The following is a 23,641-nucleotide window of genomic DNA, read 5'->3' on the forward strand; positions in this document are numbered from 1 at the left end:
AAAGAAGAACGGGACAGTTGGGTTTAGGTAAAGAAGAACGGGACAGTTGGGTTTTTTAAAGAAGAACGGGACAGTTGGGTTTAGGTAAAGAAGAACGGGACAGTTGGGTTTAGGTAAAGAAGAACGGGACAGTTGGGTTTAGGTAAAGAAGAACGGGACAGTTGGGTTTAGGTAAAGAAGAACGGGACAGTTGGGTTTTTAAAGAAGAACGGGACAGTTGGGTTTAGGTAAAGAAGAACAGGACAGTTGGGTTTAGGTAAAGAAGAACGGGACAGTTGGGTTTAGGTAAAGAAGAACGGGACAGTTGGGTTTAGGTAAAGAAGAACGGGACAGTTGGGTTTAGGTAAAGAAGAACGGGACAGTTGGGTTTAGGTAAAGATGAACGGGACAGTTGGGTTTAGGTAAAGAAAAACGGGACAGTTGGGTTTAGATAAAGAAGAACGGGACAGTTGGGTTTAGGTAAAGAAGAACGGGACAGTTGGGTTTAGGTAAAGAACGGGACAGTTGAGTTTAGGTAAAGAAGAACGGGACAGTTGGGTTTAGGTAAAGAAGAACGGGACAGTTGGGTTTAGGAAAAGAAGAACGGGACAGTTGGGTTCAGGTAAAGAAGAACGGGACAGTTGGGTTTAGGAAAAGAAGAATGGGACAGTTGGGTTTAGGTAAAGAAGAACGGGACAGTTGGGTTTAGGTAAAGAAGAACGGGACAGTTGGGTTTAGGTGAAGAAGAACGGGACAGTTGGGTTTAGGTAAAGAAGAACGGGACAGTTGGGTTTAGGTAAAGAAGAACAGGACAGTTGGGTTTAGGTAAAGAAGAACGGGACAGTTGGGTTTAGGTAAAGAGGAACAGGACAGTTGGGTTTAGGTAAAGAAGAACTGGACAGTTGGGTTTAGGTAAAGAAGAACGGGACAGTTGGGTTTAGGTAAAGAAGAACGGGACAGTTGGGTTTAGGTAAAGATGAACGGGACAGTTGGGTTTAGGTAAAGAAGAACGGGACAGTTGGGTTTTTTAAAGAAGAACGGGACAGTTGGGTTTAGGTAAAGAAGAACAGGACAGTTGGGTTTAGGTAAAGAAGAACAGGACAGTTGGGTTTAGGTAAAGAAGAACGGGACAGTTGGGTTTAGGTAAAGAAGAACAGGACAGTTGGGTTTAGGTAAAGAAAGGAGGACAGTTGGGTTTAGGTAAAGAAGAACAGGACAGTTGGGTTTAGGTAAAGATGAACAGGACAGTTGGGTTTAGGTAAAGAAAAACAGGACAGTTGGGTTTAGATAAAGAAAACGGGACAGTTGGGTTTAGGTAAAGAAGAACGGGACAGTTGGGTTTAGGTAAAGAAGAACGGGACAGTTGAGTTTAGGTAAAGAAGAACGGGACAGTTGGGTTTAGGTAAAGAAGAACGGGACAGTTGGGTTTAGGAAAAGAAGAACGGGACAGTTGGGTTCAGGTAAAGAAGAACGGGACAGTTGGGTTTAGGAAAAGAAGAATGGGACAGTTGGGTTTAGGTAAAGAAGAACGGGACAGTTGGGTTTAGGTAAAGAAGAACAGGACAGTTGGGTTTAGGTAAAGAAGAACGGGACAGTTGGGTTTAGGTGAAGTAAAGAAGAAGGTAAAGGGACAGTTGGGTTTAGGTAAAGAAGAACAGGACAGTTGGGTTTAGGTAAAGAAGAACGGGACAGTTGGGTTTAGGTAAAGAGGAACAGGACAGTTGGGTTTAGGTAAAGAAGAACGAGTTGGAATTTCACACAACAGCACTATATGTCAGACACTCTATATAAGACATTTATATGTATCATGCATAACAAATATCTCCTCCATCACTTTTTCTTCCATCTGTGACCGTGACGTGTTTTCACCCTCTTCCTGTGCAGGTACCTGGTGCTAGAGCACGTGTCCGGGGGGGAGCTGTTCGACTACCTGGTGAAAAAGGGCCGGCTAACGCCTAAAGAGGCCAGGAAGTTCTTCAGACAGATCATCTCAGCCCTGGACTTCTGCCACAGCCACTCCATATGGTGTGTTACCTTTACACTCACACGAGGAGACTCAGATCCTAAATAATATATCATTCATATCAGCGGGTTGTGTTTGGGAAGTTCCATTACACACTGCTTTGTACTCTTGAGTTTGCTTTCAAATTAAAAAAAATTTCTAGTTGGTTATCTTGTGGTCTGTTTAGAAAACACACAGGGGGTCCGTGACCCCTTTGGGGTCCTCAGAGTTACTGCAGGGGCGCCGCCAAAATATTGTTTGATGTAAAAAAGATTTCCCTTTCAGCTAAGGGGTCCTATGCCAAAAAAAAAACATGGAAGACCCTATCTGCTGCACTTAGTCAAGATTTTATGCAGGTAGAAAAGGGTGGAAAAGTCTCACCGTTGATAATTGCAGGCTCAAACAGTATGTATTTTAAGGTATTGCTGTTTAGAGGTGCAAAATATGGGCAGGAGGAATGGAAATGTACCCAAATATATCACTGCTGACAGACCACGCAACACAGGAAACTGCGTCGGAAATCTGAAAGGGCAAAGCAGCTGTAAAATCTGCAGACACAAAGGGAGAGAGCATAGCCAGGAGGCGTAAACAATGCGAGAGACATGGACAGACAGATCAACTGTCTGAATAGATCAGATTATGAAACACTTGAATGACTGCTGGTAAGAATATTGCAGCAAATTTAAAATGCGTTTATGAAGTCAGCTCTTCTCAACACAAGACGCAAGAGCACCAATACAGCTGATCTTTTGTTTTGAGCTGACAACATCCGACGAACTGACTCATTATTTCCTCAAACATATCCCTGATCTTGCCAGATGAATCCACGCTCGCAGTCCACCAATATTCCAACTTCAGCAGCAGAAAGGATTTGTTTTTGTGATCTGTTGCTTTTCAGAAATGTGCAACACACATGGAAAGAGCTGGACATCAGCTCTAAGGCTACATGCACACTGCTACGTTTTGGTTTAAAAGCGAATATCTTTTTCTACGTTTGCGCCTCGCGTCCACACTACTCCAGCATTCCCGAGCCCCTAAAACGGAGACATTTGGAAAAAACTGATGCCGCCGTTTGGAAACAACGATGCACGTGAGTCAGTCCAAAGCCCGTCTACAGAGAGGCCTGTTCACTCCCTATTAAACCCCATTGTACTAAATTTGGTTGCAGTTCCATCAGAGTTCCACTAGGGGTGATCTCAGGCGAGTGCAAAATGTATGGGACTCTATGGAGCTAGACGGCTAAATGAATGGGAGTCTATGGAGCTAGACGGCTAAATGAATGGGACCCTATGGAGCTAGAAGGCTAAATGAATGGGAGTCTATGGAGCTAGACGGCTAAATGAATGGGAGTCTATGGAGCTAGACGGCTAAATGTGTCTCTTTCGCCTGATTGTCGTTGAACAATCTCAGATTTGATTGTAGTTTTTGCAAGTTCAACATGGATTATTGGTCGAAAGTTGAATGAACGAGTACTTATGTCCTTTCAATTTCTTACAGGTTGAGTCTTTGTTGCCCATAACACGCTAGCATTCTGCTAATGAATTCCGATTGGTCAGTGAAGGACTGATTATGATCGGAGATCCTGCTTGATGGCATCCAAAGCTGAACCAGAATGTCAGTGAATATTTCGGCTTGGTCTTTAAAACATCAGCAAACCTCTTTCTAGCACGTGTATTGACAGGGAGAGCCGTAAAGCAGTATCTCCGTCCGTACCATGTGTATGATGTCATTGACATTTTAAAAGGCTTTTTAGAACAAAAATGCGACTTTAAAAAAAATCTAACTCCCAGCAGTGTGTATTTTCTTTGCCTCCCCTTTCGATTGCAACATTCAAATTACTAGACAAAAAATGATATCCTGAGAAAAGTAGATTTTGAGGGGTATAGCTCCATAGACCTCCATTCATTCTGCACTGGCCCGTGAGCGCCCTCATATGGATCCAGAGTGGAAATGCAACCAGTCCAGAAGCCGGAAGTTTCCAGAGAGTGGACCTTCTTCCCTTATTAGAAATTCTTTGGTCAGTCTTATCTGTTAGGTAGCTTACAGACAGTAACAGTTCCGCCTCGTCCTCGCGCCAAGCTAATAAATCCCTGCTCTGTACTTTTTGCCATTGTTTTTTCTTTCCCCAAAGTATTTTCTGTATTTTCAATTTATACAATCATAATTTTCAACCACAGGTAACGTCAAGCAATCTGCTTCCTTTTTTCACACCGGCATGCACATGCCCAGTGTGTCTGAATAGTCATATGATTGTCAGATGTGTTAATATGGATAGAGACTGGTTGTGCCACAGAGTTAAAACTCTCGTTTTTGTCTTAAAACACTGCCTAAAAATGGAAATGTAGTGTAGATGTAGCCTTCGTTAGCATCACAAACTGCAGTTAGTTCCTACTGAATTAAAAGAGAATTTTGCCCCCTTGACAGTAATTTGCGTGAGGTCAGTAAATATAAAGCTCAAAATAAATTCACTGCAGACAGAAAGAAACTCAGGCAGCACCTATAAACTTTTATTTTCTCAGGATTGTATCCGAGGTGGTGTTTACAGAAGCACTGGAGTGTTTGTTCAGTTTTGACGATTGAACAACCTCTTCAGGCTCCTTCCTCATCAGCTGTAGCCGGTGGTGACTTTAGAGGCTGCGGCTCCTCTTGATCTCTTTTCATCTCGAGAGCACCTTCAGTTTCTCGAGGCATGGCTGAAACACTGTGTCTCTAAGAGCAATTGCACATCAGAGAAGTTCTGCCTCAGACTCTCTCTTTAGACGTCAAGTCTTTGGCTCTGAAGGACCAGACTTCTGAAGGAACCAAGGAGATGGACAACTAGAGTCTAGAAGCTCTTAAAGGGATACGCCAGCGTTTGTTGAAATAGGGCTTATCCCGGTCTCCTCTAGCTGTAGATAGGTGGGGTCTCCTCTAGCTGTAGATAGGTGGGGTCTCCCCTAGCTGTAGATAGGTGGGGTCTCCTCTAGCTGTAGATAGGTGGGGTCTTCTCTAGCTGTAGATAGGTGGGGTCTCCCCTAGCTGTAGATAGGTGGGGTCTCCTCTAGCTGTAGATAGGTGGGGTCTCCTAGCTGTAGATAGGTGGGGTCTCCTAGCTGTAGATAGGTGGGGTCTCCCTAGCTGTAGATAAGTGGGGTCTCCTCTAGCTGTAGATAGGTGGGGTCTCCCCTAGCTGTAGATAGGTGGGGTCTCCTCTAGCTGTAGATAGGTGGGGTCTCCCCTAGCTGTAGATAGGTGGGGTCTCTCCTAGCTGTAGATAGGTGGGGTCTCCTCTAGCTGTAGATAGGTGGGGGTCTCTCTAGCTGTAGAGAGGTGGGGTCTCCTCTAGCTGTAGATAGGTGGGGTCTCCCCCCTAGCTGTAGATAGGTGGGGTCTCCTCTAGCTGTAGATAGGTGGGGTCTCCTCTAGCTGTAGATAGGTGGGGTCTCCTCTAGCTGAAGATAGGTGAGGTCTCCCCTAGCTGTAGATAGGTGGGGTCTCTCCTAGCTGTAGATAGGTGGGGTCTCCTCTAGCTGAAGATAGGTGGGGTCTCCCCTAGCTGTAGATAGGTGGGGTCTCTCCTAGCTGTAGATAGGTGGGGTCTCCTCTAGCTGTAGATATGTGAAGTCTCCCCTAGCTGTAGATAGGTGGGGTCTCCCCTAGCTATAGATAGGTGAGGTCTCCCCTAACTGTAGATAGGTGGGGTCTCTCCTAGCTGTAGATAGGTGGGGTCTCCCCTAGCTGTAGATAGGTGGTCCAACACATTTTTTGTGCATAGCTTAGCATAGTGAATGGAATCCTATGTTGCCGGTTAGCATGTTGTGAGTAAAAGTGAGCCAACAAAAGACAAAAACAACCTAATTACTTGCACTGAGACAAATGCGTTGGCCCCCCTCTCTACAGTCAGGGTAGACCGTGATAAGAACTATTTAAACAAACGGTGGCATATCGCTTTAACTTCTGGTTTTATATCCTGCCCTCATTTTGAGTAAAAGGGATTTCTGATACTGACTTGGACCTTCTTTACACCTGGAGTGAGTCAGTTCTTGATGTTTGGACTGTAAGAAAGTAGCCTTTAACGCAGAAAAAAAGTAGTGTAGGTGTGAAGGCTTTCAGGACTAATTGTTTCCCATTTCACCCACACCACCTTCAGAGGCTGAAGCATAAAAGCAGAGTGCCTACAAATGTCAGCATCTACTTTATTCAGATAAGTAAAAGCATAAAGCAACAAAAGCAAACAGTCAGAAAATGTGCACTTCACTTTGAGGAATATAATAATTAAACTTCTTTAGTCCAAGTCGTCCTGACTTGCCTATATGCTTTCATTACAACACACATGTGGCTGCTGCTCTGACCATTCTGCTATGTTGATTTGAATGGAAATGGCCTTTCTATCCATTGTATTTCTATGGCTCAGAAATATGGAAGCAAATAAGAGTTTAAGTTATTGAATTGCAACAGCCACTGAACACCTATATTGCTAACTATTTTATTTTGAAAACCATGTATCTGTGTTTATGTGTTCTCAGTTCAACTTTTTGAAATTAAAAGCTGAATTTGAATCTATTTATCTTTCCAGTGGTCACAAATAACCGAACCAAAAGTTCAAGTCTCAGAATGTGATTGTTTCTGAAGGTACACACAGCCAAAGAGACCAAAAAACGGTTTATGTTTATGTAGGTCATTTTCAGCTACAGCTTCAACTGTTTTTAAGTCAGAGGAACATTTCATTCCCTCTCTTCCTTCTGTTTCCTCTCCTGTCGTCCTCCAGCCACAGAGATTTGAAGCCGGAGAACTTGTTGTTAGACGAGAAGAACAACATCAGGATAGCAGACTTTGGCATGGCATCTCTGCAGGTCGGGGACAGTCTGCTGGAGACCAGCTGTGGGTGAGTTCAACTCAAGTCCCAACCAATACATCTCGGGTCTTCACACCCAAGGCCCGAGTCTGCCAGACCCCCCCGGTTATAATGCACCCCCCTACGGGCTTGGTTTGACACAAGTTGCTTTTTTCCTTTCCTTTTTAAGGATTTTGTCGCGTTTTTAGTTTTTTTCCAAAACATTTTATGTAGTTTTTGTTGCCTTTTCTCAATTTATTTTGACCATTTTTCCAACATTTTTGATGTAGTTTTTGTTGCCTTTTCTCAATTGGTTTTGACCATTTTTCCAACATTTTTGATGTAGTTTCTGTTGCCTTTTCTCAATTTATTTTGACCATTTTTTTACGTTTTTCTTGCTTTTTCAATTTTTGTTTTTCTCTACAATGTTGAACACAGAGTTATGTCCAGCTGCAGTGAGATGTGCTGTGTAAAGATGCTGTGAGTGCGGAAACACTAGAAAGCTTTCAATATGTGAGGTCCTGGTTGTTTGTTCCGCAGGCTTCTTTGAAAGCTCTGTAGGATCCCGGCTGCTCCGATGTGTCCCGCTCACCGCAGGCCAGTCATGTGGAACGGCTAACGCTCAAGCTCCGAAATGCTGCACAAAGCAAGAGAGAGAGAGAGAGCGCGAGAGAAAGGAACATGGAGTTACTGGGCAAAATGTTCTGCCTGTAGTTACTCATTAGTCCTTATTATAATTCAAACAATACAGGCACCGGAAGCCCTCGAAATAATGCAGCAGAGTTTGGGGTATTGTTAATTCTCTTAAAAATGCAATTTCCCACCTTTTTTTGATAACTCTGCAAACCCTTGGTGTTCTCTCAATGAGCTTCATGAGGTAGTCACCTGAAATGGTTTTACCTTCACATGTGTGCCTTGTCAGGGCTAATTAGTGGAATTTTTTCCCTTATTAATAAAAAAGCAAAGGGTGGCTACTTTGAAGAATCTAAAATATAAGACATGTTTTCAGTTATTTCACACTTTTTTGTTAAGTACATAATTCCATATGTGTTCATTCATAGTTTTGATGCCTTCAGTGAGAATCTACAATGTAAATAGTCATGAAAATAAAAAGGAAACACATTTGAATGAGGTGTGTCCAAACTTTTGGCCTGTACTATATATATATATATATATATATATATATATATATATATATATATATGCCCCCCTCCCCAATCTATTGGGCTAGTGTGCTGTTAATCTTACAAATGTGATTTCCATTGGATCAGAATACTGTCACTTGACTGCCAGTTCTGCCAATCTTCTCAGCCCTTGTCCCATGACCAATTCATGTTTCCATGACGACTATCCAAAATTCTGATACTATGGAACCGGCACTAGAATTGCTTTTTAGTGTCAGAATGAGGACATACGTCACGATTTGGGAGGTGTCTGAGCCCGTACACCATTTTGGGATGGTGTACATGGTGTGCATTTTGGGATCTTCAAGGAATTATCATCAAGGGGTTTTGTTCTCTTAATACATCCATGGTTTAAACAGAGAAATTACGAGAAAATTAAGAAGGCAGCAGAAGAAAAGGGCCCTTACAGGGACAAACTGATAGGAACAACAGTCTCTGAAACTGGTCCAGTATATTAATCAGTCAGCGTCCACTGAAAGTTCTGTTGTTGCCACTGACCGACTCAGATTATTATTCTAAGTGTCTGACAACATTATGGAAAGGATCCCTACAGAGATATTGGCATTTCTTTAAACCAATCACAATCGTCTTGGGCGGTGCTAAGCTCCGGACGGAGCCACTGTGCTTCTCCTAAATAGTCTCAGGAAGGAACTTGTTTTGGTGGAACATGTGTACGTTCAAAAGTAGTTTTAGTCGTGCAACAGAAAACTCTGATTGGACAGATAGTCTAGCTAGCTGTCTGGATTTACCCTGCAGAGATCTGAGGAGCAGTTAACCATAGTCCTCACAAATCCACCGGAGGTTAGAACGCCAACACAAAGGTGGAGGAAGGTAACGGACAGCATCCCGTCTATATAGACTATCTACTGTCAGATTACTTCTCCACACTTCAGTGATGCACACAGTTTTTATGAAGAACCTCTGATGGATCCTGTAAATATCTCACGGACAAGAACATTTGCTCTGGTATAATTAGATTGCAGTTAGTGTACTATGATGCGACTGTGTTTGAGGAGTTCAGATCGACTGGTTGCACATACATTAGCATAATTAAGTACGATGCTGGCAATGATGGAGTGTGTGTTTACTGTGGGAGCCGCGCTCCAGTGGAACGCTGTCAGAAGAGCTGTGCTCTCTGCTTCATTTGCTGTGATGAATCCACACGGAGGGCTCTCGCTGCAGCCTGCAGTGAGATTATTCCATCATTCAGAAGACGCACAGAGCACCGATCTCCGAACCCACGTTGGGGAAATAAGATGCATTTGTTAAAACCCCCCTCCACTTGAAAATGTGTTTTTCTTAATCTTCATGCTTCATGTCCCCTAAAATGTCTGACGTTTACTCTACTGACTTAGTTTGTTGCTAGCGAGGTGTTTTCACATTTCTCGGTGTTTGGTGTTTTAAGCATCGTCTTCCAGGCAGCGCTGCCTGGAAGGCACTAGGATTAGGCAATGGTTAGGGTTAGAGTTAGGGTTAAGTTTAAGTGCCTTGCAGTCGACAGGCGCAGCGCTGGGTTAGGGTTAGGGGTTAGGGGACGTATGGGGGCTTAAAACACTATTACATATCTCTCCTCAAGTCAGAGATCAGGGTTTTCCCTATCATTATAGGGTGTAGGCGCCGTTTTGGGTAGCACTAAGCTAAATCAATGTAACCTAATGACTTATTTTCAGATCTAGTGATTGTAGTTGGTCCCCAGTAGACATCAAGTTTTGTCTTTTACCTTTTTGAGTGTTATTTATTTATTATATTCTCTAGCTTTTCCAACGTTTTAGACACATAAAGGAGGATAATAATGGTCCAAAGTGATGTAGGCCTGCACGATAAATCGTTAGAAAATCGCAATCTCGATTCACCGCTGTTCACGATTACATTTTTAAATGACTTCATCAACATGTTTTAATTATGCAAAGACATGTTGAAGGAGTTCAGATAGAGCCTGTATCAGGGCCATATTTGGTTCAGTGTGTTATATGTCACTATATTTGGTAGCCTACTGTACTTAAATGGCCAGTATTTACTTTACTTTCTGTATTCATTGAAGCCTCTATGTTTACAGGCTTGTGGTGGTGTGCAATGTGCTCTAGGTGCAAAAAAAAAAATCTAGGTTTGGTACTGCCACATTACACTTCATGAGAAAGAACTGCCACGATTTTTAGCTTAGAATTGATATCACGAAGAATCGTGATATCAATTCTAAGCTAAAAATCCCGAATCGTGCAGGCCTAAAGTGATGTGAAATTCACATATTCTTGAGGAAGGACCGCTAAGAATAAAAAAAATAAAAAAAGCCAAATACGTGCACATAAGTCTTTCAAAAACCTAGGGAAAACACTGGAGATGTCTGCACATTTCCCTGAAATCTGAGATTTAAACATACCGCGGGGCAAGCGTTTGGTACGTCGTTTGGTATGTGTAAACCAATCACCATCTTGCAAGGAGAAACACTATTCGAGGGGGCGAAGACTTTGACACAACACCAGAAGAGAAACCTGAAGCCTCCGGCGCAGAACAGACTGTACAGAGTACAGAGAGCCAAAACACACCGTCATGGTAGATGTCAGCCACTGACAGTTAGGCCGGCTTCACGCAACACACAAGAATGTTGGACGCACTTCCAGGCAAAATAGAATAGGAAAAGATGTTTATCTGTCATTTTGACACAAATACATATTAATAAATGACATTTTGATGTTTGAAAGTCTCTAGGTTTTGACATAAATGCAGATATATAAATGTAATTAAAAAAATAATAATACTTAATTATGAATTTTCTAATATTGCACCTGTCAATACAGAACCAAATATTCTGGAGCCTATTTTGCCGTCAATACTGGCGATGTCGAATCAGTATATATTTATGTTTTATTTTATTTATGTTTAACATGAAGTATACTACTGCTTGATGCAGTAAACATGCTATTATTTCATTTTATCAATGGGAAACATACAGACAAGGCTAGCAGCATCAGCAGTGTCAGACATGTTTCTGGTGTGTAAAGACAGAAAAACTCCACGCAGCCGCCACGCAGCTGACACGCAACAGAAGCGCCACGCTCACGCCACGCAGGCAGTGTGAAGCCGGCCTTACAAGCTACGTAAACAGAGAAAAGATGCTAACTGCACTTACTATTCTGATGAGTCTGCTAGTTGCCTGCTCAACAGACTCCTCATCTGAGTCTGGGTTTAACTGAAGCTGGGTTCAGACGCAGCGCAGAAACTGGAGTTGCAGATCGTGAGCTTGCAGAGCTCTGCAAGCAGGCCGGCCTCCCACAGAGACCCCCCTTATTCCTTTATTCGGATCCCCATTAGCTTAAAACAATCACAACATAGGCACAAAACTACCAAACATACAATTTTACATACATTTAAAACAAGACATATAGTGCAAGTAAAAGAATATCACTGTGTGCATGCTTCGGAAATTAAAGTCAAATAGATAACACTAATAGCCCATCATAGATGGATGAAATAATGTTTAGATTTTATTTAAGTGTTTTCTAAGTAGTCTTACTCGGTGCCTCCACTATAATAGTTGGCAAGGTATTCCACATTGTAATGGCGCTAAACATTACAGACCTGCACACTGCATCAGTCCGGGGTTTTTTGCTTGACTAGATAACCCCTAGCAGCCTGCCGTGTACTATAACTCTGTTGGTCTCTCGCATAGTTCATCTTGGAGTACAGACATATTGTCTGTTTACTAAAAAAATTCATACGGTGGCCTCCAACCTCTTGTCTTCTCTGATCCACAAGAGACTGGCGCCCGCCCACGCCTCCTTAGATGGCCGTCTGCTTGCCGGCCTCCTGTCTGAACCCAGTGTGTGACTCAAACATGTAGACCGATCCTGAATCCCTCCAATGTAGATACACATAAAGTATGTATGATTTTAGAGCCAAAAGTTATAAAAAAAAACATTGGTATTGTCCTTTAATGGAAAGATTTAAAAACGTTAATGGGGTTGTCACATTGTGGAACTGGCGTTGATGCGGTCATGTGTTACCCAACAGGATGAGCCATCATCACTGGAATTTGGTTCGAGGCCATTTCATTTTGAGTTACGTAACACTCACTTAGGTAACACAAATATAATCCAGAGTAAAAATCAAGCAGTAAAAGTCTTGTATTTTCATGGATTTCGGGGGTAAAGTGATTCATGTTTCTTCTTTAGAGAGCGTTATGTCAGAAGGTTGTGCTTATGCCTCACCTGCGTTGTCGTTCTTCACTTTATTGAGTGTGTGGTGTTGTGTAATGCTGTGAGTCCTTTTCCAGCATAACCTCCTCTCTTTGCCTCTTTCACAGATCTCCGCACTACGCCTGCCCAGAGGTTATCAGGGTAAGTGCTGTCTTTCTTTCATTCAGTAATAGCAGCTCCGACCGCACTCTCCACAATGGCTCTTACATCACTGCTCCATATCCTCTCTGCATTCATTTACTCGCTGCTCCTGCGGTCTTTGGACCCTTTCCCCTCCACTCAGGTCAAAAACACTTAAAAGAACAGCTATTTGTGACGCAGTCTTGCATTATTTTTGTCCGTTTTGTTCCCTTATTTCCTGTTTTGTGAACAGCAAACATGTGTATGTTTCGTTTGAAAGGCCGTTTTTTTCAACCTGGACCCTATTTTCCCATGTTCTTATGTCTAAGTGACTGATGCGAACAACAATCTTTGACATTGGTCCAGTATTAAGAGAGATCTTTGCAGTCAGCAGCGGCAAAAAATGTAAGTTAAAAGGGAAATTGTCCAGCTTGTATTTACCTTCACAAAATTGCTCGTGCTCAGATTAATATTCAAAGTGTCTGACAACATTATGGGAAGGATTTCTAAGGAGGTCGACCTTTCTGTTAAAAAGTAAGATCCTTTTTTTAAACATGAAAACATCTGCAAAATTGCGTTCGCTAAACCCACCAGACTCAATGTGAATAAACATTCATTTTAGCATCGTAAAACACACTTTCAAACTTGACAGAAACAAAATAAAACTATAAAAAGCCATCTTGGGTCGTCTTTCCACTTTCCCAACCATCACAACTCTAGTTTTGGTTGAAATAAACACATAGTTTTCTGATTTACATGTGAAAATATGTTGGCTCTATACACGCTAAAAGTATTGCTTTTTTAAATGGAGTCTGGTGGGTTTAGCGCTAGCGACTTAGGGTCCAGGTTGAAAAAAACAGTAGTTACTCTTTAACTTTAATCGGGACATTTTTTTTAATTGGACGACTAATATGAGGGGTTGTGTATGGCTATATGGGTGTTTTTCTCATATGGATTCCAGACAATATCCAACGAATCAGGTCCGGACACATTTCTAATATGTAGCACACAACAGCAGATTGTCCGTGTCGGACACGTTATCACTTCCTGGAAATCCCATAGACAGTATATTAGAATGGACCAACAGATCCCGAACAAGCTACGTGGCAACTCCCTCTCCATCCCATGGGCCCACCACCTGTGGGAGGAACCGTTGGGGTCGGGTGCGATGCCACATGGGTGGCAGTGAAGGTCAGGGGCCTCGACGGACCAGACCCGGGCGGCAGACGCTGGCTCTGGGGACGTGGAACGTCACCTCTCTGTGGGGGAAGGAGCCGGAACTGGTGCGGGAGGTGGAGCGCTACCGGTTAGATCTGGTGGGGCTTACCTCTACGCACAGTCTCGGTTCTGGAACCATACTCCTGGATAGGGGTTGGACTCTTTTCTTCTCCGGAGTTGCCCAGGGTGTGAGGCGCCGGGCAGGTGTGGGGATACTCACAAGCCCCGGCTGGCGCCGCTGTGTTGGAGTTTACCCGGTGGACGAGAGGGTCGCCTCCCCACGCCTGCGGGTTGTGGGGGAAAACTCTGACTGTTGTTTGTGCATATGCACCAAACAGGAGTTCGGAGTATTCGGCCTTCTTGGAGACCTTGACTGGAGTCCTGCATGGGGCTCCAGTGGGGACTCCATTGTTCTGCTGGGGGACTTCAACGCACACGTGGGCAATGATGGAGACACCTGAGAGGCGTGATTGGGAGGAACGGCCTCCCTGATCTAAACCAGAGTGGGTGTTTGTTGTTGGACTTCTGTGCTAGTCATGGATTGTCTATAACGAACACCATGTTCGAACATAGGGATGCTCATAAGTGTACCTGGTACCAGAGCACCCTAGGCCGAAGGTCAATGATCGATTTCATAATCGTTTCATCTGATCTGAGGCCGTATGTTTTGGACACTCGGGTGAAGAGAGGGGCAGAGCTGTCAACCGATCACCATCTGGTGGTGAGTTGGGTCAGGGGGTGGGGAAGACTCTGGACAGACCTGGTAAGCCCAAACGTGTAGTGCGGGTAAATTGGGAACGTCTGGAGGAGGCCCTGTCCAACAGACTTTCAACTCACACCTCCGGGCGGAGCTTTTCGTGCATCCCTGTGGAGGCTGGGGGCATTGAACCCGAGTGGACAATGTTCAAAGTTTCCATTGCTGAAGCTGCGGCGAGGAGCTGTGGTCTTAGGGTCTTAGGTGCCTCAAGGGGCGGTAACCCACGAACACCGTGGTGGACACCGGTGGTCAGGGAAGCCGTCCGACTGAAGAAGGAGTCTTTTCGGGATATGTTATCCCGGAGGACTCGGAGGCAGTTGCAGGGCACCGAAGGGCCCGAAGGGCTGCAGCCTCTGCCGTGAAAGAGGCAAAGCAGCGGGTGTGGAGAAGTTTGGAGAAGACATGGAGAAGGACTTTCGGTCGGCACCAAAGTGCTTCTGGAAAACTGTTCGCCACCTCAGGAGGGGGGCGGGGAACCATCCAAGCTGTGTACAGTAAGGATGGGACACTGTTGACCTCAACTGAGGAGGTAATAGGGCGGTGGAAGGAGCACTTTGAGGAACTCCTGAATCCGACTAATACGCCCTCTATGTTAGAGGCAGAGCTGGAGGATAATGGGGATTGTCGCCGATTTCCCAGGCGGAAGTCACTGATGTAGTCAAACAACTACACAGTGGCAAAGCCCCGGGATTGATGAGATCCGTCCAGAAATGCTCAAGGCTCTGGGTGTGGAGGGGCTGTCCTGGTTGACACGCCTTTTCAACATTGCGTGGAAGTTTGGGACGGTGCCAAAGGAGTGGCAGACTGGGGTGGTGGTTCCCCTTTAAAAAAGGGGGACCAGAGGGTGTGTGCCAATTATAGGGGTATCACACTTCTCAGCCTCCCTGGTAAAGTCTACTCCAAGGTGCTGGAAAGGAGGGTTCGGCCGATAGTCGAACCTCGGGTTGAGGAGGAACAATGCGGATTCCGTCCTGGTCGTGGAACAACGGACCACCTCTTCACTCTCGCAAGGATCCTGGAGGGAGCCTGGGAGTATGCCCAACCGGTCTACATGTGTTTTGTGGATTTGGAGAAGGCGTATGACCGGGTCCCCGGGAGATACTGTGGGAGGTGCTGCGGGAGTATGGGGTGAGGGGTCTCTTCTCAGGGCCATCCAATCTCTGTACAACCAAAGCGAGAGCTGTGTCCGGGTTCTCGGTAGTAAGTCGGACTCGTTTCAGGTGAGGGTTGGCCTCCGCCAGGGCTGCGCTTTGTCACCAATCCTGTTTGTAGTATTTATGGACAGGATATCGAGGCGTAGTCGGGATGGGGAGGGTTTGCAGTTTGGTGGGCTGGGGATCTCATCGCTGCTCTTTGCAGATGATGTGGTCCTGATGGCATCATCGGCCCTGCGACCTTCAGCACTCACTGGATCGGTTCGCAACCGAGTGTGAAGCGGTTGGGATGAGGATCAGCACCTCTAAATCTGAGGCCATGGTTCTCAGCAGGAAACCGATGGAATGCCTTCTCCAGGTAGGGAATGAGTCCTTACCCCAAGTGAAGGAGTTCAAGTACCTTGGGGTTGTGTTCGCGAGTGAGGGGACAATGGAGCGGGAGATTGGTCGGAGAATCGGCGCAGCGGGTGCGGTATTGCATTCAATCTATCGCACGTTGTAGGATTTAAAAGAGAGCTTAGCCAGAAGGCAAAGCTCTCGATCTACCGGTCAGTTTTCGTTCCTACCCTCACCTATGGTCATGAAGGCTGGGTCATGACCGAAAGAACGAGATCCAGGGTACAAGCGGCGAAATGGGTTTCCTCAGGAGGGTGGCTGGCGTCTCCCTTAGAGATAGGGTGAGAAGCTCAGTCATCCGTGAGGAGCTCGGAGAGAGCCGCTGCTCCTTTGCGTCGAAAGGAGCCAGTTGAGGTGGTTCGGGCATCTGGTAAGGATGCCCCCTGGGCGCCTCCCTAGGGAGGCGTTCCAGGCACGTCCAGCTGGGAGGAGGCCTCGGGGAAGACCCAGGACTAGGTGGAGGGATTATATCTCCAACCTGGCCTGGGAACGCCTCGGGATCCCCCAGTCGGAGCTGGTTAATGTTGCTCGGGAAAGGGAAGTTTGGGGTCCCCTGCTGGAACTGCTCCCCCCGCGACCCGACACCGGATAAGCGGACGAAGATGGATGGACAACAGATCCGATGTCTCTGGACGGAGACCAGTGAAGGATATTAGAAGCACTTTTCCGGTGTTGGCTGAGTGTTACTGAGCAGCCTCCAACTGAGCTTGAAGACGTAGATGTGACGTGAGCAACGTGTCTGAAAGTGTGAAGTCTTCTGGTAGCTGTGCCGAGAGAAATCTCAATCATTCCCAATCTTACAGAGACGGAGAGTGTAGGTATATGTAAGGAGATAACATAGACACAGGCTAATTACTGATCACTAACATGCTAGTTAACATTAGTAATTAAACTTAAACAGCTAATGGAAGTCCAAACTGCCTGTGAGCTTCTCCTGTACTATACGGTAATTCCTCTACTGTGTGACAGTAAGTCTCGTGGTTATGACCCAATCGTTAGCCTATTTTTATAAAAGCGTCTGCTACGGAGCCATAACGTGAGCTACAAGGTAATGGAGCCTTTTATACATTGTCGTGTTTCTTTAGAAATAAACAATGGACAAATAAAGTCTTTAAACGGTTCAGATGTAAAGTTATTCGCCGTCAATGTGACGTCAAAATGAATGGGAGTCAATGGGATGCTAACGGGAGGTGATCTCTTTGTAGCATCAAAATGGCGCCATAGGAGGTTCGAGTTCTGAAGCAAAGCTTATCCCCTTGGGAAATCCTCCGTTTGGTTAAGGCGAGGGGCGGAGCCTGGGTAGAGCCTGCAGGATGATGCAGACATGACGCACACATCACACCGCGGTCACGGAGCCGGTTCCTGATTCGGTCATAAACAGTTCCTTTAATTTGTCTGACGATTTCAACATTGGCTCTTACCGACAGAAGTTCCTAAATCTCGTTGTTTCTCCAGTTAGACATTTTCGTTGGCGTCTTTGTGTAAATCACCATTTTTCGTCTTCTTCACCTTTGGATGTTTGTTTTCTTCTGGTTCGGCGCCAACTGCGTGATAGCAATAAATATTTTTCTAGTGTCTTCTCTCCTCTGTGACAGTAAATTGAATATATTTGAGTTGAGGACAAAAACAAGACATTTCAGGATGTTATTTTGGGCTTTGGGAAACACTGATCACATTTTTCACCATTTTCTGACATTTTATGGACCAAACAACTGATTGATTAAGCCAGAAAATAATCGTTATTTGCAGCCCTACATTTTTTTTTACACATTGACACAAAGGGGACATGTCCTTACCGTCCTTACTCCAATCTATGCCTGCAGCTTGTCTGCAAGTCATTTTGGGATCAACAGGAAATGACTAACAGTAGACGAAGAAGGTTTGGTATACCAGAAAAAGAAAATAAAAACACTTCATCCCAAAATAACTCCTGCAATGCAGTCAGCGTCACAAATTGCTGAGGTTACGTTGTAGGTCCATCCATATATGGGCCTGTTTGTCCATTAAACGCAGCGCGGAGCCAAAGCTCACAGCAGTCAGTGTGATTTACAGTTTGTAAAACAGAGTTGAATGAACAGTTTGTGATGTCTCATCCCTGTCTCTGTCCATCTGAACCAGGGGGAGAAGTACGACGGGAGAAAAGCCGATGCATGGAGCTGTGGAGTCATCCTGTTTGCACTTTTAGTGGTGAGTGACTGAACAGCAGCAAATAAACTGACCTTGTTCCTTAAAGTGGATATTTTACTAATTACTATAACAGACTTTAGGATAATGTAAACCATATAAATGAAATGGATAGAAAGGCCATTGAAATGTTTCCCGTGGTCATTTGATTGGTACGGAACAAACTGGCGATTGTTGTCATAGTGACAATTTGCGTCACTTTGGCCGTAAACTGTATCTCAGCTCGCTGGGAAGAGAGCCGCCCGACGCAGCTCGGGGGATGTTCTCGGAGTTGCAGGGAGTGAGGACGGACAGTTAGACCCAGTGGCAGTGGGTCAGACCACTAACGTTAGACCCAGCAGCAGTGGGTCAGACCACTAACGTTAGACCCATCAGCAGTGGGTCAGACCACTAAAGTTAGACCCAGCGGCAGTGGGTCAGCAGACCACTAACGTTAGACCCAGCTCGCTGTTCAGCTTCTTCTCTGTAACAGATTCAGCATAAAAGCACAGCAAAACCAGCTAGCCAGCCAGCCGGTGTTAGTTGGCTAACGTTAGCTTGCTAACTACGCCACGAGCCGAATAATGCCGTCACTCGTGGCGACAGCAGTGTGCTCTGTGTGGATGAAGCATGAAGTTAATGTGACTCATTTAGCGGCGGGTTCTCTGCCTCGTAACGTTACTACTCTGCTGCTCGTTTGTCCGTTACTGTAAAACCTCAGCTCCACGACTTGCTGGAAGTCGGCTTATTATCGGAAGTTTATACCATGGCAATGATACACATAAAAATGGCTGCTGCTCTGACCATATCGCTACATTGATTTAAATGGAAATTGCCTTTCTATCCATTTTATTTCTATGTGTAAACTGTACACAACTCAACAACATATATAACAAAGGTTATGTTGTTTTTACATACACATACGCTCTACGTTTTTAGCCTCGCAGACTTAATTTTGTCGCTTACTTGTTATTATTATGATTATTATATATGTATTATTTTTGTTTTTCTTTTGTAGAAAAGTTTTCTTCTAAACCAGGGGTTCTCAAACGTATCACTTAATCCAAGTTCGGAGGTCCGAAAAGGTTGGCAATGACAGAATAAAATTTAATCATCTCACTTGTACCCGTACCTGGACTCTTTTGGTCTTTGGTCTCTCTTTAATAACAAAAAAATACGTTGTAAGTTGTAAAATAAGTCCAAACCTATTCATCCTATTAACATTTTGTTATTTATTCAGAACATTTTACACACCATACACAATAAAACCCATTCCTACAAACTTTAAAAATAGATAAAAATGCACCAACATATGGTTTTGTATTCATGACGCAAGGTATGACTTTTCTCTGACTTTGAGAAGCCCTGTTCTAAACCTTTTTATTAGGGAAGCTCTGAAATGACACAGCTGTAGGACGGATAGATAGATAGATAGATAGATAGATAGATAGATAGATAGATAGATAGATAGATAGATTTTAGATTTTTTTTTATTGATCCCAAAAAAATGGGAAATAATGGTGTTGCAGCAGCAAAAATATCAGACACACAGCACACATACAGAGTATACATTAAATAATAGGAAACAATATACATTAAATAATAATTGAATACTACAATATTTAAAATATATACAATTTGGAAATAAAATGTACAACTGATTCAACAGATATAGATAAAGTTAATGTACAAGTTGGGGAGTAAAAATGTACAACTGTTTCCCTAGTAAAGATAGGATGGATATAAACCTATTGTGCATTATTGGTTGTGCAGGTGTACCTGGACTATTTGCTCTTTTACCCCTTTTCCCCTGCAACTGCAGTCTGTTTGTAATTTAAAATGTGCTGTCACCGGAGAAACCACGTTCACTCTCCCGGTTTGATGCAGTGTTGCAGGAGAAAGAGAAGCAGAAGTTGAGTTTAGTTTGCTCCTGAGGCACATTTAAATGCTGAATGGACTCTTTATTTGTGAAGCAAGTTGTTCCACGGTGAAGAGAAGTCGCTGAAATGTTTCGACACAAACACACGCACACACACAAGGTGACATCCAAAGTCTTCCTTTGACAGGAACTTGTGTGTCTTATAAATACAAAAATCTAACATCCGTGCATCTGCTTTTTATGGAAGCATGCATCACTTGTGTGTGAGAAAGAGTGGAAACATCGGTACAATTTAAAATATGTTGGCAAAAATGACAAAAATGTCGGAAAAAGTGACAAAAATGTTGGAAAAAATTTAAATATATTGTGAACCTAAATTGATATGCGGGCCGGATCATAATCTGCGAGGGGCCGGATTTGGCCCGCAGGCCTTGAGTTTGACACGTGTTGTACATGCAGTGCGTGTTTTTTTACACCAGGTGGGATTAAATTAAAGATAGGATGCTGGAAACACACTGTGTACCAATTAAACATTGAAACCACATTATAAATTAAATGAGTTCAGAAAAGAAACTGCCCTGCTCTAACTAACACGCCTTTACCAGGGTCACAACATGTTCATCTTTTCTGTGCAAATCCGTGGAGTTTTAGAAATCGTGCAGTGCTCGCTGGAACGGGCTGGTTGCTTGGCCTCCTGTATTGGTTCAGTCTGTTTCTCCAAAACCATGTACCCCCAAATTATTTATTCAAGGACCCCAAAGCACTTACGACATAGTGTCTGGCTTTTGTTTGATATCTAGTGTCGGCCAAAAAATGCCATTTTAGGCTATGTTCACTCAGAGTTCGTTTTACATTATAATCCTACGGAGTAAATCCTATTTTCACAAAGGTCGTGAGCGCTTCTTTTAAACGCCACCGCTGACTTTTTGTCTGCAGCTCGAAGAATCTTTTTGAAGTTGAAAAAAGTTCTACTTTTATGAAAAAAAAATGCCCTACGTCAAGGGATATTTTGACAGCCAACCAAGGCCCAAGATGATGGGAAGTTTACCATAGTTAATTTACACATACTACTACGTAGTAGTAGCACATTTAGTGCCCAGTTTACCATTCTAGCCCCTCAATACCACGTTTACCAACAGATACAGAGAGACCACATGTGTGCATGGTGCAGGTGCTTTCCTGAGAGGATGTTGGAGTAAACACATCTGATCTGTAGGAGGCAGAAAAAAATGCATATTGCGAAATTTCAATTTACGTCTGATTTAAAATGTTTCAACGTCTCAGTTTTGCATCGTGTGTGAGCAGAGACATGAGACTGGTGTCAAAAACGCACAAAACTTAACAACGGCTCCTCATATCAGCAGTGTTATAATGTGACAGTGACAAGTGAGCAGTCAGAGAATTAACTGTTAGTGCACACATGCATGCTCTTCTCTTGATTAAGATGCAGCGCGTTACACAGTCATCATGTGAAGATAAATCTCTCCAATTGAGTTGTTTTTGATTACCAACGGCGTGTCAGTGGCCATCTGGCTCCGTCCTGCTCCTTTTCAATGACGAGGAAAGCTGTATCAGTCATCACGTCACTGAGAGCGCTCCCCAGCTGGCGAGCAGAGGCAGAGCCGGCTGGCTGCGATACAAGCCGATTCATCATCGCTGACTTATATCGCTCACAAACTGCTTCCAGTCCTCCTCTTTGTCAAAATCTGAGACCATCCTCCCCCGAAAAAATCCCAGATATTGTTTGGACATGCAGCAGTTACGACTAGAGATGTTCAGATACCGATGCCATTATTGGAAAAGCCTCCGATACTGCCTAAATGCTTGGATTGGTATTGGAAAGTACTGGAGTTTATTCACCAATCCGATATCCGATTAGAACTGAAGAAAATCTACTTTAAATTAGTTTATTATGTTCACTGTCAAACTGGATAGTAATCTTTTGATTTATTCAGGGACGGTTCACTGAGAGGAAGCCTCTCTTTTTGCAGGAACGCCCTGATCACATTCAAACAGTTCCACATTCATACCTGGAAGCTGCCCAGTACCACCACAGTCTGATCTGCTGGTCACTGAGCAGCTCCTCTGGAGCAGTTGGAGGTAAAGGGCTTTGCTCAAAGGCACCTCAGTGGTGGTAATGAGGGAGGGACACTTTCCCACCTCCCAGATTTTATCCTGTCGGTCTGGGGATTGAACTGACGACCTCACAAGCTCGGGTCTCTAACCTACAGGCCACCACTGCCCCCCAAACAACAAACTAGTAAAAGAAAGATCACAAAAGGTGTAACCCAAGCCAGGCCGAAGAACAAAGTTAGCAATCATATCACATCCATAAAGGGACTCTGTATCGGTACACAAGTTCAGGTATCGGAAATCGGTATCAGGAAGCAAAAAATGGTACTGGACCATCTCTAGATACGACCTATATAGACCAGAGTTTGAGTTCTCATTTGAATATTACGTTTTTTCAACTTAACGAAAAGTTCAGCGTTATTCGGTAACCTTCAGGAAGTGAAGTAACGTCTGCATTTAACCCAAGAACACCATCTCACGTTTTGGTGTCTAAACCTAACCAACGTTAACGACGTGTTTAAAATTGCGACCGTTATGTTGTCTGGTTTAGATATGAGGTTGAAGTTCCTGCCTCCGCTAGGGGCGCTAATTTATGAAATGCTCCTCTAGGTCGTATCGGAGGGTAGGAACCAACAACAGATACCGCCATATGGTTTGGAGGACTTCAGTGAACACCTGACGGAGGATGTCAGTGCCAGTGTATTGTACAGTTTGATGCCTGGACCGTTTTCTTCTGTTGTACTGATTTGTCAAAGCCTACAAGCGTGACTATAACTTAAATCTGCATGATTATGCAATTGCAGTGTGACATAAAAAGTAAGTAAGTGTGGGAAATTGAGCGTCCAGCGTCACTTCTGGCAGGCCAAGTAGTCAAGACGCCGCTAACCGCTATTGGCCAACAACACGGTCGCATCAGCTGATCTGCGCCAGTGCATCAGCTGGTCAACTCCCATCGCTTCTAAATGGCTACACTCAAACAGGGCGCCCTACTTAAAGCTGCTTTAGTTTGCTCCTAACTGCTTGCTGCTCGCATCTATGCAACCCACATCTATAATCTATAATTCCAGACTCTGTAAACATGTTGTTGACTTGTTACATTCCCCAGACTGTGAGATAAACAGTGTTTTCCTCCTCTCTCGTTCCTCCAGGGCGCCCTGCCTTTCGACGATGACAACCTGAGGAATCTGTTGGAGAAGGTGAAGCTGGGAGTTTTCCACATGCCTCACTTCATCCCTCCAGATTGTCAGAACCTTCTGCGCGGTATGATTGAAGTGGACGCCGGCAAGAGGCTCACGGTAAGCGGCGCCGCTCACCGGCAGAACAGGAGAGGGGTTACAGTCATCTCTCAGTAGACTTGTGCTCCTCTTTGCATTCTTACAGTCTGGGCTGTTGCCTCTGGTACTGCTCGGGCTAATTTTAGCAGAAGTGCACTGTGACTGGCCCTGCAGCATCTGCGCTGTGCGTCACATGTTTTCATCTCTGGCCACGGATGTGTTTTAGGCTTAGAATAGAAACCTTGACAAAAAATAACAAAGGTAGTATTTAGATAATGTGCTTTCACATATTTTTCTTCCTGCAGTTATTTGAACTTTAAGCAGTTTGTTTGGAATAACCGCTCCAATGTCGGCGCGTGTTATATAAGAGGGAAATCATAAAAATGAATTCATGTTTCAGCTTTTACATTTTGATAGCTCTTACCTAAACTCATCT

The 23,641-nt window shown here is 44.2% G+C and overlaps 1 protein-coding gene across 1 annotated transcript in view; it reads left to right on the forward strand.

Moving 5' to 3' along the window:
* LOC114561149 (serine/threonine-protein kinase BRSK2) overlaps positions 1-23,641 on the forward strand; it is a 199,922-nt gene that overhangs the window by 117,798 nt on the left and 58,483 nt on the right. The window contains exons 4-8 of the mRNA XM_028586925.1: positions 1,864-2,004; positions 6,729-6,845; positions 12,279-12,312; positions 17,935-18,003; positions 23,080-23,226. Coding sequence (XP_028442726.1) covers positions 1,864-2,004; positions 6,729-6,845; positions 12,279-12,312; positions 17,935-18,003; positions 23,080-23,226 — 508 coding nt within the window. The remainder of the gene's footprint in view (positions 1-1,863; positions 2,005-6,728; positions 6,846-12,278; positions 12,313-17,934; positions 18,004-23,079; positions 23,227-23,641) is intronic.

Source organism: Perca flavescens, chromosome 1 (assembly GCF_004354835.1).
Source record: "Perca flavescens isolate YP-PL-M2 chromosome 1, PFLA_1.0, whole genome shotgun sequence".
Taxonomy (NCBI): domain Eukaryota; kingdom Metazoa; phylum Chordata; class Actinopteri; order Perciformes; family Percidae; genus Perca; species Perca flavescens.